Source organism: Macrobrachium nipponense, chromosome 2 (assembly GCF_015104395.2).
Source record: "Macrobrachium nipponense isolate FS-2020 chromosome 2, ASM1510439v2, whole genome shotgun sequence".
NCBI classification, from domain to species: domain Eukaryota; kingdom Metazoa; phylum Arthropoda; class Malacostraca; order Decapoda; family Palaemonidae; genus Macrobrachium; species Macrobrachium nipponense.
Window position 1 is genome coordinate 108,827,650 of NC_087201.1, and position 15,000 is coordinate 108,842,649.

General features: G+C 34.9%; 1 protein-coding gene across 1 annotated transcript in view; it reads right to left on the bottom strand.

Moving 5' to 3' along the window:
- Nucleotides 1–15,000, bottom strand: part of LOC135220902 (sushi, von Willebrand factor type A, EGF and pentraxin domain-containing protein 1-like) — a 168,924-nt gene that overhangs the window by 42,701 nt on the left and 111,223 nt on the right. The window contains exons 21-27 of the mRNA XM_064258526.1: nt 14,071–14,173; nt 12,664–12,742; nt 12,284–12,407; nt 5,432–5,659; nt 3,991–4,189; nt 1,395–1,552; nt 673–761 (exon numbers count right to left, since the gene is read on the bottom strand). Coding sequence (XP_064114596.1) covers nt 673–761; nt 1,395–1,552; nt 3,991–4,189; nt 5,432–5,659; nt 12,284–12,407; nt 12,664–12,742; nt 14,071–14,173 — 980 coding nt within the window. The remainder of the gene's footprint in view (nt 1–672; nt 762–1,394; nt 1,553–3,990; nt 4,190–5,431; nt 5,660–12,283; nt 12,408–12,663; nt 12,743–14,070; nt 14,174–15,000) is intronic.

Below are 15,000 nucleotides of genomic sequence, written 5' to 3' on the forward strand. Positions count from 1 at the left end.
TTACCATATCTGTATGATTATAAGTGACTTGAAATTGATTTAAAACAAATTAAAATCTTAAGGCTAATAAAACTTACTCATCGCCATTGTTCATATTCGACTTACCATAACTGTATGATTGAAAGTGACTTAAAATCGACTTAAAAAAAATCAAAATTTTATGGCTAATGAAATTTACTTATCGCCATTGTTTATACTCAGTAAAACCCTGCATGTACCTCCCAAATTAAACCACAGCGGCCCATCTTGAAGATAGATCGTAAATGAGGATTTTTCTTTGTAATCCTGTCGTATAATTTTCGAAAGTAACTACGTCGGTAGTTGTTAGATATAATGGCAGAGATTTTAGCTACTTAAAGAACCAGCCATGGAATTAACATAATTTTTTTTCTAGAACCATATATATATTAGAAGATCAACTTACCAGGCATAAGACAAAAAATGCTAGCAGTTTAATACCTCAATTGCTCAAAAATCTTAGAGACCGAACTATCGAAAAGAAATCAATGATAACTTTGCAATATGAGCAACAAATCTACAAACCTAATTGAAATTTAACTCCGGTTGATAAAAAAAAAAAAAAAAAAGGAAACGAGTCAATCATGCTTACGCCGAGAGAACCAAATGGTGAAATATAGTATTATAATAATGAAATGCATAGAAACTACTTACACTTGTGAGGTCACGTGGAAGGTTCTCGCTGGTAACATAATTCAATATCCCAGATGTGGGGAAATCGAGCACGAAATCAGTGGGCATCTCTGGAAAACAATCAATATATATGTATATATATTCATATATTATATATACATATATATACATACATCATTCACACACACACACACACACACACACACACACACACACACACATATATATATATATATATAATATATATATATATATTAGAAAGAGTCACATGAGTATCCCAAATCATTTCTCAGACCAATTACAATAGATTCCGAAAAAGAAATCATAATAATTATCCTACCACCTGTAGCAATACATATAAAGCAGATATAAAATTGCAATACATAATGTTTATATATGTTATACATACATATATATATATATATATATATATATATATATATACTATATATATAATATATATATATATATATATATATATATATATATATATATATATATATAATATATATATATATATATATATATATACAATATATATATATATATATATATATATAATATATATATATATATATGCATATATATATATATATATATATATATATATATATATATATATCTATCTATCTATCTATCTATCTATAATATATATATATATTATATATATATATATATATATATATATATATATATATAAATTACATTGGATAACCAGTCATGTCTACCTTGTAGTAACGTACCTGTCTGACAAAGTTTGTCACTGAAACCTGGGGCACAGGTACACGAGAACCCATTGACCCAATCCGTGCAAGTGCCACCGTTTTGGCAGGGCTGGGACGCACAATCGTCTATGTCCACCTCACAGGTGACTCCCGTGTACCCGGGTTCACAAACGCACCTGCGCAGAGGTGAAAAAGAATTCGGGGATTAAAAAGAATTGGATTCTTTTACAAAGATGTTGTATTCTTGCCGTAGGTATTGTTACCAGGGTATTGTACGTAGGTACTCTTGCTGAGAATCCAACACGGAAAAATTATGACTCATTTGCTAATTGTTGTTGATATAATAAAGAAAATAAGTTTAGAAAATGAAACGCCCATAGAGATTTAGGTTATAGTACTCTATTTCTGAACCATGTTACCTCAAGTACATTGGTAAGGACTCCATATTGAAAAGTAACCGTTTAGAGTAAAAACAGGACATTTGCCGCATACCGATTAATATAAATTAAAGAATTGGTACTGCTTATCCAAAATATCTTCATGTTATCATCTTACTCCTTGATGCTGTAGTAGATTCACATCAACCGTGCATCCGATGTCTAAGCCAGTCCCTTACGACGCTCCTGATTGGCTGTTGATGAGCCAATCACAGGGCTGGAAAGTGGAAACTCTTAGTCTCTCTCGAGAGTTCACACAGGCAGGATGTATGTTCCACCTCTCCTGAGGGATACGTCTTTCAGGAGAGGTGGAACATACATCCTGCCTATATGAACTCTCTCGAGAGACTGAGAGTTTCCAAAATGCACGGTTGATGTGAATCTATTATAGTATTTGGTGAGTTTTTTTCCCTTTTATTGGAAATAATGAAATTCTCTGTTGTAGATTATGGATACATTAAAGAGAGTAAATAATTTTCGACGAAGTATATTATCTGCAATCATGAAAAGCACAAAAAAAAGATTACACATCTTGAAAACAAATTGATCAAAGTCCAATATATTGCAATGGAATTAATGTTTTCAGCGTTATCCTCTTCGGATAATCACCAGGACTGAAGTTGTTTTATTGTTTTAGACGTTCTAAAAGGGGAAGGCTAGCAAAGTGAAGTGAAATTAAGATGTCTTACCCAGTTAACAATGTCTAATGTAATGGTGGAGGCAGCAGTCAGTTACACAATTCAGCTAATTATACTTCCTTGTTTATTCTTTTGGCTTTAGCAGTTTGAGTTAGGATGTCCTTTGTTAAGCAGATCTAGCACGACTGAGATAAATCTATTTTCCGTCTTCGGTATATTAAAGGTTTGATTATTAACGATATGTACACAAGCACGCACTCAAGGATACACACTCACTACACACACACACACACACACGCATACACATACACACAAACACACACATATGTATATTATAATTAATATATTATATATATATTATATATATATATAAATATATATATATATGTGTGTGTGTGTGTGGTGTGTGTGTAAATAAATTCCTCTGTTAATAAGGATACGTCCCAAGTATAAAGGCCCATTAAAACACTCTGGGTTAAAGCGGAGGACAATATTTCGGTGGACAGATTTCCACCCTTATCAAGTAATGACAAGGGTGCAATTTTAAAGTCCACCGAAATATAGTCCTTAGCTTCAAACCAGAGTGTTTTAATGGGCCTTTTACAGTTGAGACGTATCCTGTTTGAACAAAAGAATAATATATATATATATATATATATATATTATATATATATATATTTATATATATATATATATATAATTATCACAACGAACCGTGATTCATTTATGTATCATTCGAGCTACAAATGTCCTTTTATATCTAAATTGGCTCTACATCGTAATTGATATATTTTCCATATATGTACCGAAGGGGAATTTTTTTAGTTGTAAATAATTTCTTCCCAACATGGGATGGAACCACCGTCAAAGTGGACGGGAACGAAATCAGGACAGACAGTGACGCTATCAATTCAGCCAACAGAGACGCTATAAGTTTATATAGATTCTGACCTTACAAATCACCCTGGAACTCGGTGTTTTCGTAATTAGAATCATATGAAACCCCGTCTACCATGTTAGCCAATTCGAGCGTTTTGACCACGTAGCCTTGTTATGAATAATTATCACATCGAACCGTGATTCATTTATATATCATTCGAGCTACAAATGTCCTTTAATATCTAAATTCACTCTACCTCGGAATTGATATATTTTCATATATATCAATTCCGAGGTAGAGCGAATTTAGATATTAAAGGACATTTGTTGCTCGAATGATATATATATATATATATATATATATATATATATATATATATATAATATATATATAGTATATATATATATATATATATATATATATATATAGATATATATATATATATGTATATTATATATATATATATATATATATATATATATATATATATATATATATATATATATGTAAATAGAAAGATGAGATATGTATGTGTGGGTGCAAGCGTGTATACGTCCACGCATTCCTGTGCATGCATGTAAGGTCAGGCGCGAATAACAGCACACACACACACACACACACGAGGAATAAGAGAGAAAAAAACCTAGGCTGATACCAACTTGAAAGCATTGACTTCGTCGAGACAAAGGCCATGGTCGCATGGGGAGGAGTCGCACTCGTTGATGTGGGTTTCGCAGAACCTGCCGGTGTCTCCCGGAGGACAGTGGCAGAAGATGTCGTTGAGCAGGTCCTCGCAGGTCGCGCCCGAGGCGCAGGGGCTCGTGGCGCACTCGTCGATGTCTGTGTCACATATCTCGCCTGCCGGAGAAAACAGATACATATATGTTACATTTGATCCCCGAGGGTTAGTACTAAACACAATGAAACAGAGATTCATCTACACTGTTTCTCCTTGTTTAGTACTAGCCCCTGGGGGAACCAAATGCACTTCCGGCCATTTGACGCCCCAGGGGCTAGGACTAAACACAGCGAAATACGTTTGACCCGCCAGGGGCTAGTACTAAACACAGCGAAATACATTTGACACCCCAGGGGCTAGCACTAAATAGAGCGAAATATATTTGACACCTCAGGTGCTAGGACTAAACACAGCAAAATACATTTGACCCCGCAAGGGCTAGTATTAAACACTGCGAAATACATTTGACCTCCCAGGGGCTAGTAATAAACACAGTGAAATACATCTGACCCGCCGGGGGCTAGTACTAAACACAGCAAAATACATTTGACACCCCAGGGGCTAAAAGACTGAACACAGCAAAATACATTTGACCCCAAGGGCTACTACTAAACACAGCGAAATATATTTGACCCCCAGGGGCTATTACTAAACACAGCGAAATACATTTGACTCCCAGGGGCTAGAATTAACACAGCGAAATAATTTGACCCCCCAGGGGCTAGTACTAAACACAGCAAAATACATTTGACCAGCCAGGGGCTAGTACCAAACACAACGAAATACATTTAACACCCCAGGGGCTAGGACTAAATACAACGAAATACATTTAACACTCCAGGGGCTAGTACCAAACACAACGAAATACATTTAACACCCCAGGGGCTAGGACTAAATACAACGAAACAGTGTACACGAATCACTTGAATTTTGAGTCCCTCTGTTTAAGGCTCATATCAACATGAGTTTTTCTTTGGTTACTGTTGTTAGCTTTCGTTTGTTTATTAGTAAATATGTATTAACTTTTTCCAATTATTTATTTATTAATTTATCTATTTCGTTATATGTTTATTTGTTTATTTTATTTATCTATTTATTTACTTATTCATTTGTAACTTATCATTCATGGACAATTAGCTTATTTTTTTAAAGATTATTTGCACATGAATAATAATAATAATACAAACATGGTTTATCGTAAATAATTCTTCTATACAAATCGAATGAGACGGTTAGATTAGCCCAAAAAAATCCCCGACTCGACTACTTTAAAAAACAAAAGTATCAAAAGATCCAAAAATGATTATATTCTAGCGAAAATGTACGAAACCAACGAATGGAAATATTAACGAATGCATTACCTGTATATCCTGACTGACACATGCATTTGAAGGCATCGATCATGTCGACACAGGTCGCTCCATTTTGACAAGGGTCGGGCTGACATTCATTGATGTCCGTCTCGCACTGGGCACCTTCGTACCCGTGAGGACACTCGCAGGCGAAGCTGTCGAGAAGGTCAACGCAGGTTCCGTTGTTGAGGCAGGGCTCACTCTCACACTCGTTGACCTCCTCCTCACACTGCTGACCTGCAATGGATAAATCATACAAGGAATAAACCATAAGGAAAAACAACAGGATATTTTTTATCGAATCGAGATGGGCTGCTAACGAATACAGACAAATCAAATAAGTAAATAAATAAATAAATAAATAAATGTTTAAATAAATAAACTTTTAACTTTCTTGGACAGGCAGTGTAAAAGTAAATATCATTACTTAACTCTTAAAGAAAGTGAAAAATGAATCAGTCGAATATCTACATCGATTGCGTATGAATATTTAATTAAATTAATTTGTTAATGTAAATATTCACTTGATTCATTTTCTACTTTTTTATGAGTCAATTATTGATTACTTTTATTTTATATTGCCTGTTTGTTTTAGGCTTCGCGAATAGCTAGGTCTATATTCCACAAAAAATTTACTAGAGAGCTTTTGAGGAGGAAGGGATCTATTTCACGCTGTTTCAGGCTGAAGAAACCGAAATCCTACGGGCCATCACCGTAAAATTTGGCAACAATGTAAACACTGAGAATGTTTTGATTCCTCTTAAGAGGCTTGCCGATCACTGATTTTTGAGGATTATCGATTGTTATTATCGACGGATTTGGACTAGTGATTGTCTAAATAAACATGTCCTGAAGTATTATTGCAAAAAAAAAAAATTTTTTTTTTTTTTTTTTTAGTTTTTACATATTTGTTCACCGCATATACCGGCCTGTGAGCGGCATTGAGCGAAAAATTGTCATAAACTTTCTGTATGACACTTTAGGTGAAAGTGAGAGATATACTTTACTTTCCTACTAAAATATACATTATCTATAATAAAAACTGCCTCTTTCTCTTAGAAAATTCATATCAGAGTAAATATGTATCTAGGCATCTCGATATCGCCCTGTGAGCGATATTGAGCAACAAATTGCTGTACAATGTCTGTATGACACGCCGATTTCGGTAGGGAAAGTGAGAAATTTACTTTAGTATCCCACTAAAACTAACAATTTTCTACGATACAGCTGTTCGTTCTCTAAAGAAAATATCAAATCAAAATAAATCTATATCTATATATCTCGATATTTTGAACTCATCATAGTCGTACCACAGATGCAATATACCAGCTAGTATACATATAATATTTTGTATTTCTTGGCATATTCTTATTGTGTATTTTCGGAAATGTAAAATTATTTTCGGAAATATAAAATTATATAAGTGTAGGAAACAGTTCCCAAGAGAGCGTCGCTTTTACCAATAACATTTCGGAGTTACTAGGTTCTGGTCCAGTGATATGTAGTGTTTTGTGACGCATTTCCTTTTTGGATTTTCGTACCAAGTAGTGAGTTCACACAATTCCAATGCCAAAAGCAAGAGAAGTACTTGGTACATCTATATAACCACCCTTATGAGAGAAATTTCAGCGACTGCATATCCTAAGTGGGTTGCAAAGAGAGGTATCGGGGCGGGAAGTGTCGCCTTGAATAACAACAATGCCAGGACTCCAGATATATAGGTAAGGGATTTGTTTTCCTATATTAGCGATATTGTAGTTAGTGATATCCAGTTATATAAGACCAGCAAGCTTGGTTTTACAGCAGTGAGTTGTCGTCAGACTCGTGACTTGTTCAGGCTTGGGTGTTCGGTGTTGTATACGTTAGGCTATCCCAACGGTCATTTGTTTTTTTTTACCTCGCCAATATCTGAATGGAACACATGTACGGTGTTAGCGTATAATGATATGAATAAAACTTTATATTTATACCACATATTGTTATAGGGTAAACAACCGCATGGACTGGCCAACACACCGATGGTCATGGCTGAACACCCTCCGAAAAAGTACTTATAACGCGTCCTGACACGGAGATGGTCATCAGTCGTGAGTTGTTGTTGGTGAGAGACGCAGCTAAAGACCTCTACTCTCCTTTCGAAGTAAGTATTTTCTCCAAAGTTAGAAATTAAAGACAAATTTAAAGCTTTAAACAGAGGGTAATGAAAAGGGTGGCCAACGCAGTGCAAACTTCAGCAAAACGCTTTCGAAATTTTTACTTACGATTGAATAACTTAGAAGATTGACGCCATCTCGATGTTTGCGGAGGCGCTTGTGTCAACAAACTTCCCATTTCCTGTGATAAATCGGCACACCTCTTGTACCCATAGACGCTGGGGCACTTTCATCTCAACAATCGGAAAACGGTCCCTGGCTACGTCGTTTTCAAGGAAACTACTGTTTTGGTAGAAGACAACGACGGAGCGTGCACTAGATAATTATTTAATAAATAGTAAAACATCAATATTTTACATATTTATGATGATTAATTTGAAAATATTCGTTATTGAAAAAGTAACTCGATTCCTGACTCAAATTTGAGTAATTATTTTTCGGAATTAGTACGTTTCTTTGTCCTGACACCAGTTATTCATGCAGATTGTTATCAGCTATTCATGTAATTGTTATAATCGTTATGCGCTTATATACCTATCTTATTTACTGCCGGATTACCGCCGTAATGTGACGCAATTGCTTTCGGTCCCTGGGCCTTTGTCTGTTTTCGCACCATAAGAAATTAATGGGGCTGAATTTGCAATGACCAGAAAGTCGTTAAAAGAGGAAGGTTAGCATTGAGGAGCATATGTTTTGATTGAGAAAAATACAAATTTATACAATAGCTAGCTTGTAAAAAATACTTGCTTACAAAAAACTTGATTGACAACTAAGCAGCATACCTACTATGGGTTTCAGAGACAGTGCAAGGACTTTTTTTGGCAATATTTCTGTAACGAACACTCGTATCAGAACGAGATTTTGCTATAGTGTATTACACCCAGTGTCGTAATTTATAAGGGTATCGTGAATCACTAATTGTAAAAAATAACGACACTTGTCCTTGTACCAAGAGACAAAAACTCCATTATCCAGAAATGGATACGAACACATCAGTTAAAAGCTCCACCTACCCTCTACCCCCACCACCGCCCCCCCAGTCCTTCTTCCTTCCTTCACCTTCCCTTCTCTCTCTCTCTGTTGCCAATTGGTATGTGTTCACCCTCCAAACTGGGTATAAGACTTACACAAAACGTGGAAATTGGTGAAATTAGCCTCTGTATTGAAAGTATATATACATAAATATTTAAGCAATTTTATCATTATTGCATTACTATGACAACAAGAATACATGGAAACAGTTTATGATAATGCATCAGTATATGTGTGAAGCTCCACTAATGTGGCAACGATGATTTTGCCATTCTTAGCATGCAAACATTAAAGGTTACATTTATTTCTGGCATAAAGTTATTAAAAAAATCAAATTTCTAATATATACTTAAGTCAATGAAAAGTGCTAGCAAAAAAAATATACATATCCACTAATCGTCGTCTGCTCCGCGATGGTTTTCGGCAGCCATTATGTACGACAAGGTTAGAAACATTGGATTGTATCTACTTTAGAAATATCTGTAATTTTTCGGGGTAGTTTGGTTGCAAAAAAGGGATAATAGACATGAATTACATAAACATTTTGAAGTAACAAAGTAAAGTAAAACTAAATAATGAGTAAAGTAAACAATTAAAGAAATAAAGCTTTGCACCTCATAAACAGTGTCGTCGTCTGCTGCTCTTAACTGTGTTTGTGGAGTGAGCGCTTAGGAACCAGGAACAGCAACGTGGTTCAAGTGCAATTTGGAGTGGATTAAGGCCAATAATGTGTATAATTACAATCAAATAAGCACTGTGGCGTTTCAGTTGTGATGGCAGTAAGGATTAAACCACCGATTACCAGGTAAAAATGAATTCAGTTCAAACCATGACCCCGGGAATAACAAGTTTCATACTTTCGCTAATATAGGCAACAAAATGTTGTTTTATTGTGCTGATTACAGCTGCAATCTTGAGTAAGATCAATAAACGTTACATATATACGCTAACATTGTTCAAATGAGTGCTGGGAAGGGTGGGAAAGATGGTGGATTGCCCGTGATTAGACCAGACCGGCCAGCCTCACGATAGCCGCCATATTGGATTTCAAAACTGCCTTGAAAACATATTTTACGAAGAGCGTCAAATGCTTATTTTAGTTTGTGTGGGGCTTTCATATATCACATTATGTTGACAAATTAAATATCGAGTGAATAAGACCCGGCCAGCGTGATGATGGATCGTCCGTGATTGTTTACCCTCGGTTATGACGTCAACTTGGGGCAAGTGTAGTACGACAGAACTAATGTTTCCTGACCATAGTAACCAGACTTTACTGTCCTAATGTTATTAGTTATATATCTTTATGAAGGAGGCTGGCCTCCTCAACAAAATTTAGATTATATAATAGAATATCTATGTAAGAGTTTATATATTTGAACAAATTTATTCATATAAATATATTTTTAGATTTTTTATATTAAATTAATTTCAGATTTAATTCTACTTTTTTTTCTTTCTATTCATTTGATTGTATTGTAAATTTCTGGGCACATGAATCATATGACAAAATAGTTTTAGTGCAAAAATCATTTCTCTAACTGGCATAGTTTATAGTTATTGCAAAGTATGCTATAATTTTTTTTCTTAGGCCGTTTTCTCAAAACTTCCTTTTTTTCAAAAATAAACGCTTAATCTACAAGGTGAGTGAACCAAATTCTTTTAAACTTTACAGCATGTAGTACAACAATATACTGTCTGTATTAATGAGTGGGGAAATTTATTTTTCAGTTAAAATATTTTTTTGTCATATTTTTGAAAATTTTGAAAATTCTTTTTCAAGTGGAAAAAAAATTGAGAGAGGTCGAATTTCTTAATTTCGTAACTTGTATTTTTTTCAGAATTAGTTATACTATAGCTGGTAGAAATATTAAACCAATCCCTTCATTCATAAGGTGGACAGGAATATGTGGCCCTGTCGTTTCATCCCGGGGGAGGGGGGGGGGGCGGGGAGGGGGGGGATGGGTTTTGGCGGGGACCGGGGTGGGGGGGCGGTTGAAGGGAGGCAAGCGTTTGTTTAGTTTTGTTTTTAGCAAATTTCATAACTACACCCTACACCCTCATATCATAGGAAAATATATGTAAAAGAATAATATAACATGTAATACTCATTTAATTTTTGGTTTTAGAAAAGTCGTGTAAGATGATTATTGTTCTATTGAAATCAGTGTTGAAATACACCGCAATCTAGTAGAAAAGATATCTTAAGCCAACGAAAACCTGATTCTTTATCATTCAGACATATCAGTCAGACTTGTCTGTCTCTATGTTTGTCTGCTCTGTCTGTTTCAACACATATCTTCAGCCAGTGGGGCGTGGGCAGGCAGACCTATCGCTGGGGACTTAAAGCAAGGCGACTGACCTTTGACACCACAGAATTGTTTCACGCTCTCTTGCCGATCTGAACTTAGATTGATCAACCCTGAAACGAAACCTCCTCGAGTTCTTCTTCAGGGGATAATGGAATCTTTAACCCTTAAACGAAACCTCCTCGAGTTCGTCTTCAGGGGATGATGATATCTCTTCTTTCGACTCCAGTTTTTCGTGTGGCCTTTTCATGCCTGGATTGAGTTCCTCCCGTCCTGGGACGGAAACGCTGACATATTGAAATGCAAATTTTTCACTAGCTTATGATGTATTCAAGAGCAGCCGTCCATGATTTCGAAACCCCAGCAATCAGCGAGTATTCAACATAATCTTACTTTATAGTTGCAGAAACGCGTTATACTTTTAGTAGCCTAAGGGAGTGAAACCAAACCAAAATTCTGGAGGCATCTGTATGCTCTCTCTCTCTCTCTCTCTCTCTCTCTCTCTCTCTCTCTCTCTCTCTCTCTCTCAATGTTTGTTATATATAGATATCACACCGAGCATTGTTCCCCAGGTTGAGGAAATCCCTGTCTTCTTCAGTTTTCTCTGCGGGTTTCCGCTTACTTGCTTTGAACAGCTTTGGTCACCTCGGTCGTTACACAAAGGTCCGTTTGTACAGGCATCCAGATTTCAGAGGCAGATGCTGCAGACGAACGTTTCAAGTTACAAAGCGAAGAGAAAACCTTTTCTGATAAAGGGTTACAAAACTTACCGAAATATTGGTATAGTAGCGGAAAATGAAGGTCACGATAACAAGGAAAGAGTCGAGTAAGAGCTTCAACATAGTTACAAAGAAACACTTCGTTAAAAAAAGATGCTTTGAGTTTAGAAACGTTAACACAATACATATTTGAGAAACGTGTATGAAACAAGAACCTTCACACATACACATACCCTGTACTCAAGTTACCAGCCTCGTCTCACCAATAAGAACGTGTATAGAGTGTCGTGTATGTATGTATTTTCGTGAAAAGCATTTTTCTTTAGTGGCATTAATAAGTTTCTTGCAGGTATCTTCATGCCGTAGGAGTTTATTCCCGATTCTCGTGCGTCAATTTCTGGTGAAAAATTCGCAGACTTTTTTTCTGCCATTTATTGGTTTTTATGCGACAGCTGTTTCATCTAACTGGGCATTATTGAGCGACTACTGACATAGAAAATGATAGAATTGGCCTTTTCGTCCTATTTATATCATCGTATGGGGAGAATGGCCTTGAGGACTGAGTACTGGTTGGGAAAGAGATTAAAAGATTAACCATTTTAGGGCGTTGTTTTCGGTACAAAGGAGCATCTGTATGTCTGTACTCACCTGAATATCCAGGACGACAGTGGCACAAGTAACCAAACTCCATGGGCGAACAAGTTGCCCCATTAAAGCACGGTGCGCTAAAGCAGTCGTTAATGGGCAGCGTTGGAAGGTCTGTATAGGCGGCCTTTTGGTATAAAACGTGAAGGTCGTCAGTCTTCCATTGTGCTAAATACTAACTATTATTACGCATATCCATCTCATATTATTTTTCCAAGCTTTGATATATAAAACTAAATGTATTCAGATTTTTTTTTATCCCCAATGATACATTTGCAGGCATATATTCGTTTTGACAGATTTTTTTATTTTTATTATAAAAGGAATAGTAATTTTATGATACGATTTTTATGTGGTTTACACATATCCCGCGTAATAATTACCTGTTCCTGACCTGTTATACCTTCGCAGTCAAATAATGAAGTGGAGCCTGGTGATGCAGTTGTCACTCCATCCGGACACCTGTTGTTTAGATGAAAGTGGTTTTAATAATCGGTCGTAATAGCCATAGATACTTTATCAATGAAATTGAAACAGAAATAGTAGTAGTACTTGTAGTAGTGGTCAAATGGAATTTTTTCAACATATGCGTCGAAACTTCTTCGACAATATGTAAACAGTGTAAATAATTATTTTAACAGGGTTATATTAACATTAAGCTAGCAAACAAAACAAAATTATAATTATACACACAATGTGGCACGGAGGAACACGTACTTGAGAATAAATCCACGGTAGAAAGGTAAGTGAAAGAAGGACTTGGAACAAGTACTTTCGTAGTATATACTACATTTTCAAGTTCAAGTGTGAACTTGAAAAGGTAGAATATACTACGCAAGTGTTTGTTCCAAGTCCCTGTTTCACTTACCATTCTTTTATGTATATATATATATATAATATATGTATAATATAGAATTCAATTACTGTGACGCAATTAGGCAGACAAAATGTGATGGAATATATATATATATATATATATATATATATATATATATATATATATATATATATATATATATATATATATATATATATATATATATTCCATCACATTTTGTCTGCCTAATTGCGTCACAGTAATTGAATTCTAACGGGACTCCTGGCCCAGCTATGTGCTGCGTGTAGTTATTAGGGGAATTACACTATTGCACTATATTTCCATTTATCTGCATACGGCAATATAACACATAAAATAAAACCTATATACAAAATTGATAGGCGTTCTTTGGAAACTGGTTCCTCTAAATAAGGAAATAAAATATATGGAAACAGGTCATAAGGCAAAAGTTTTCATAAAAGTGAGGCAACAATTTCTTTCTGAATATGGGAATTAACGATTTTTAAATGATCTTATACATGCGAAGATTTAATCAATCTTTTACTAAGTTTAAATTTGAAAAACCGGTATTTTGTAACCGTCTGTGGAACATAGTGTTTACCTAAACAACACTCCTTTCGAAGTATGTTTTATTCTTCCATTACTGCGAGTTTTTCAGTTTTAACCAATAATAACTGGGGAGTGGTGTCTTAAACTTGGCTAGTATAACCGGAGAATATGATATGAAACTTTGCATTATGATAGGGTTAAAAGTAGATTTATAAATAAATAATAACATTAGTTGAAGACGTAACCAACTGATCTTGTCGACTGGTGTCATAACTTGTATGATCATCCGATGCAGAAATACTTAGAAATATCTTATTAAAATTCTACTACGAAACGTTTATGCACAATACCAAAAACATATAAACATGAACCGTAAGTAGGAGTAATTTGATATACTTCTTACCTTGTACATTCAGTTTTTCCTTCGTCTTTTTGGAAGAAGCCCCTCGGACATTGCAAGCAGGGCTGCAAACCTGTCTCTGACACGTGTCCCTTGTCGCATGGAACTGATAAATCATTAAAGAAATAGAATTAATATTCAGCGATGGTTGGATTTTTTTTAATAGGAACACTGCAACAAAATCTGACTCAAATTGATTTCCGAATAGATTAACTTTTGTGGTGAAATGTTGTCAAACAACAAATTACGAAAACTTTTCCATAAGAGTGCATAAATACCTTTCTAAGAAGCTGTAGATATTTTGCGATGGTATAGATGCGAACATTAGTAAGCATTATTTTTTTTATTCATGTATGTATACAAAAAATAATTTTCAAGGGAGGAATTCTCTCTTTCTTTCTGTTTTATTTTGAAATATAAATTCTGGCTTCAGTAATCCTAAAAGCTATTAATGTGACACATTCTTTGTTCAATTTATGCGACAAAATAGTTTTCATTGTATGTTCAACTCTGTATTTTCTTTTCAGTTCTAGAGTAAGAAGACATCGAATTTATTAATTTTATTAAGATAGAAAAAAGACAGTTATTATTCTGTGTCCATTGACAGATTCGCTGTTTCAGTTATTTAATACCAATTGCGTCTGTTTCTCTAACTAGAATGTTCTTCCCAATATTTTCGGTGCTTATCTCAGTTCACCAAATTAAAAACCTTTTCCCACCAGTTTCATTCACGTGTCAACTGTTTTTAGATCTCGGTTGACCTAAACTTTTACATTAATAAGTTCATTCTGTTAAAATAAAGTTTCCCAAAACTAGATAAAATATGAAAAGAGCTTCTTTCATCCAAATATAGAAGTAGAAAATATTCATATCCACGGCCTTGAAAAAACAGGCAACCCAATAGTTTTGTTGGATTAGAATTTTCCGATGTAG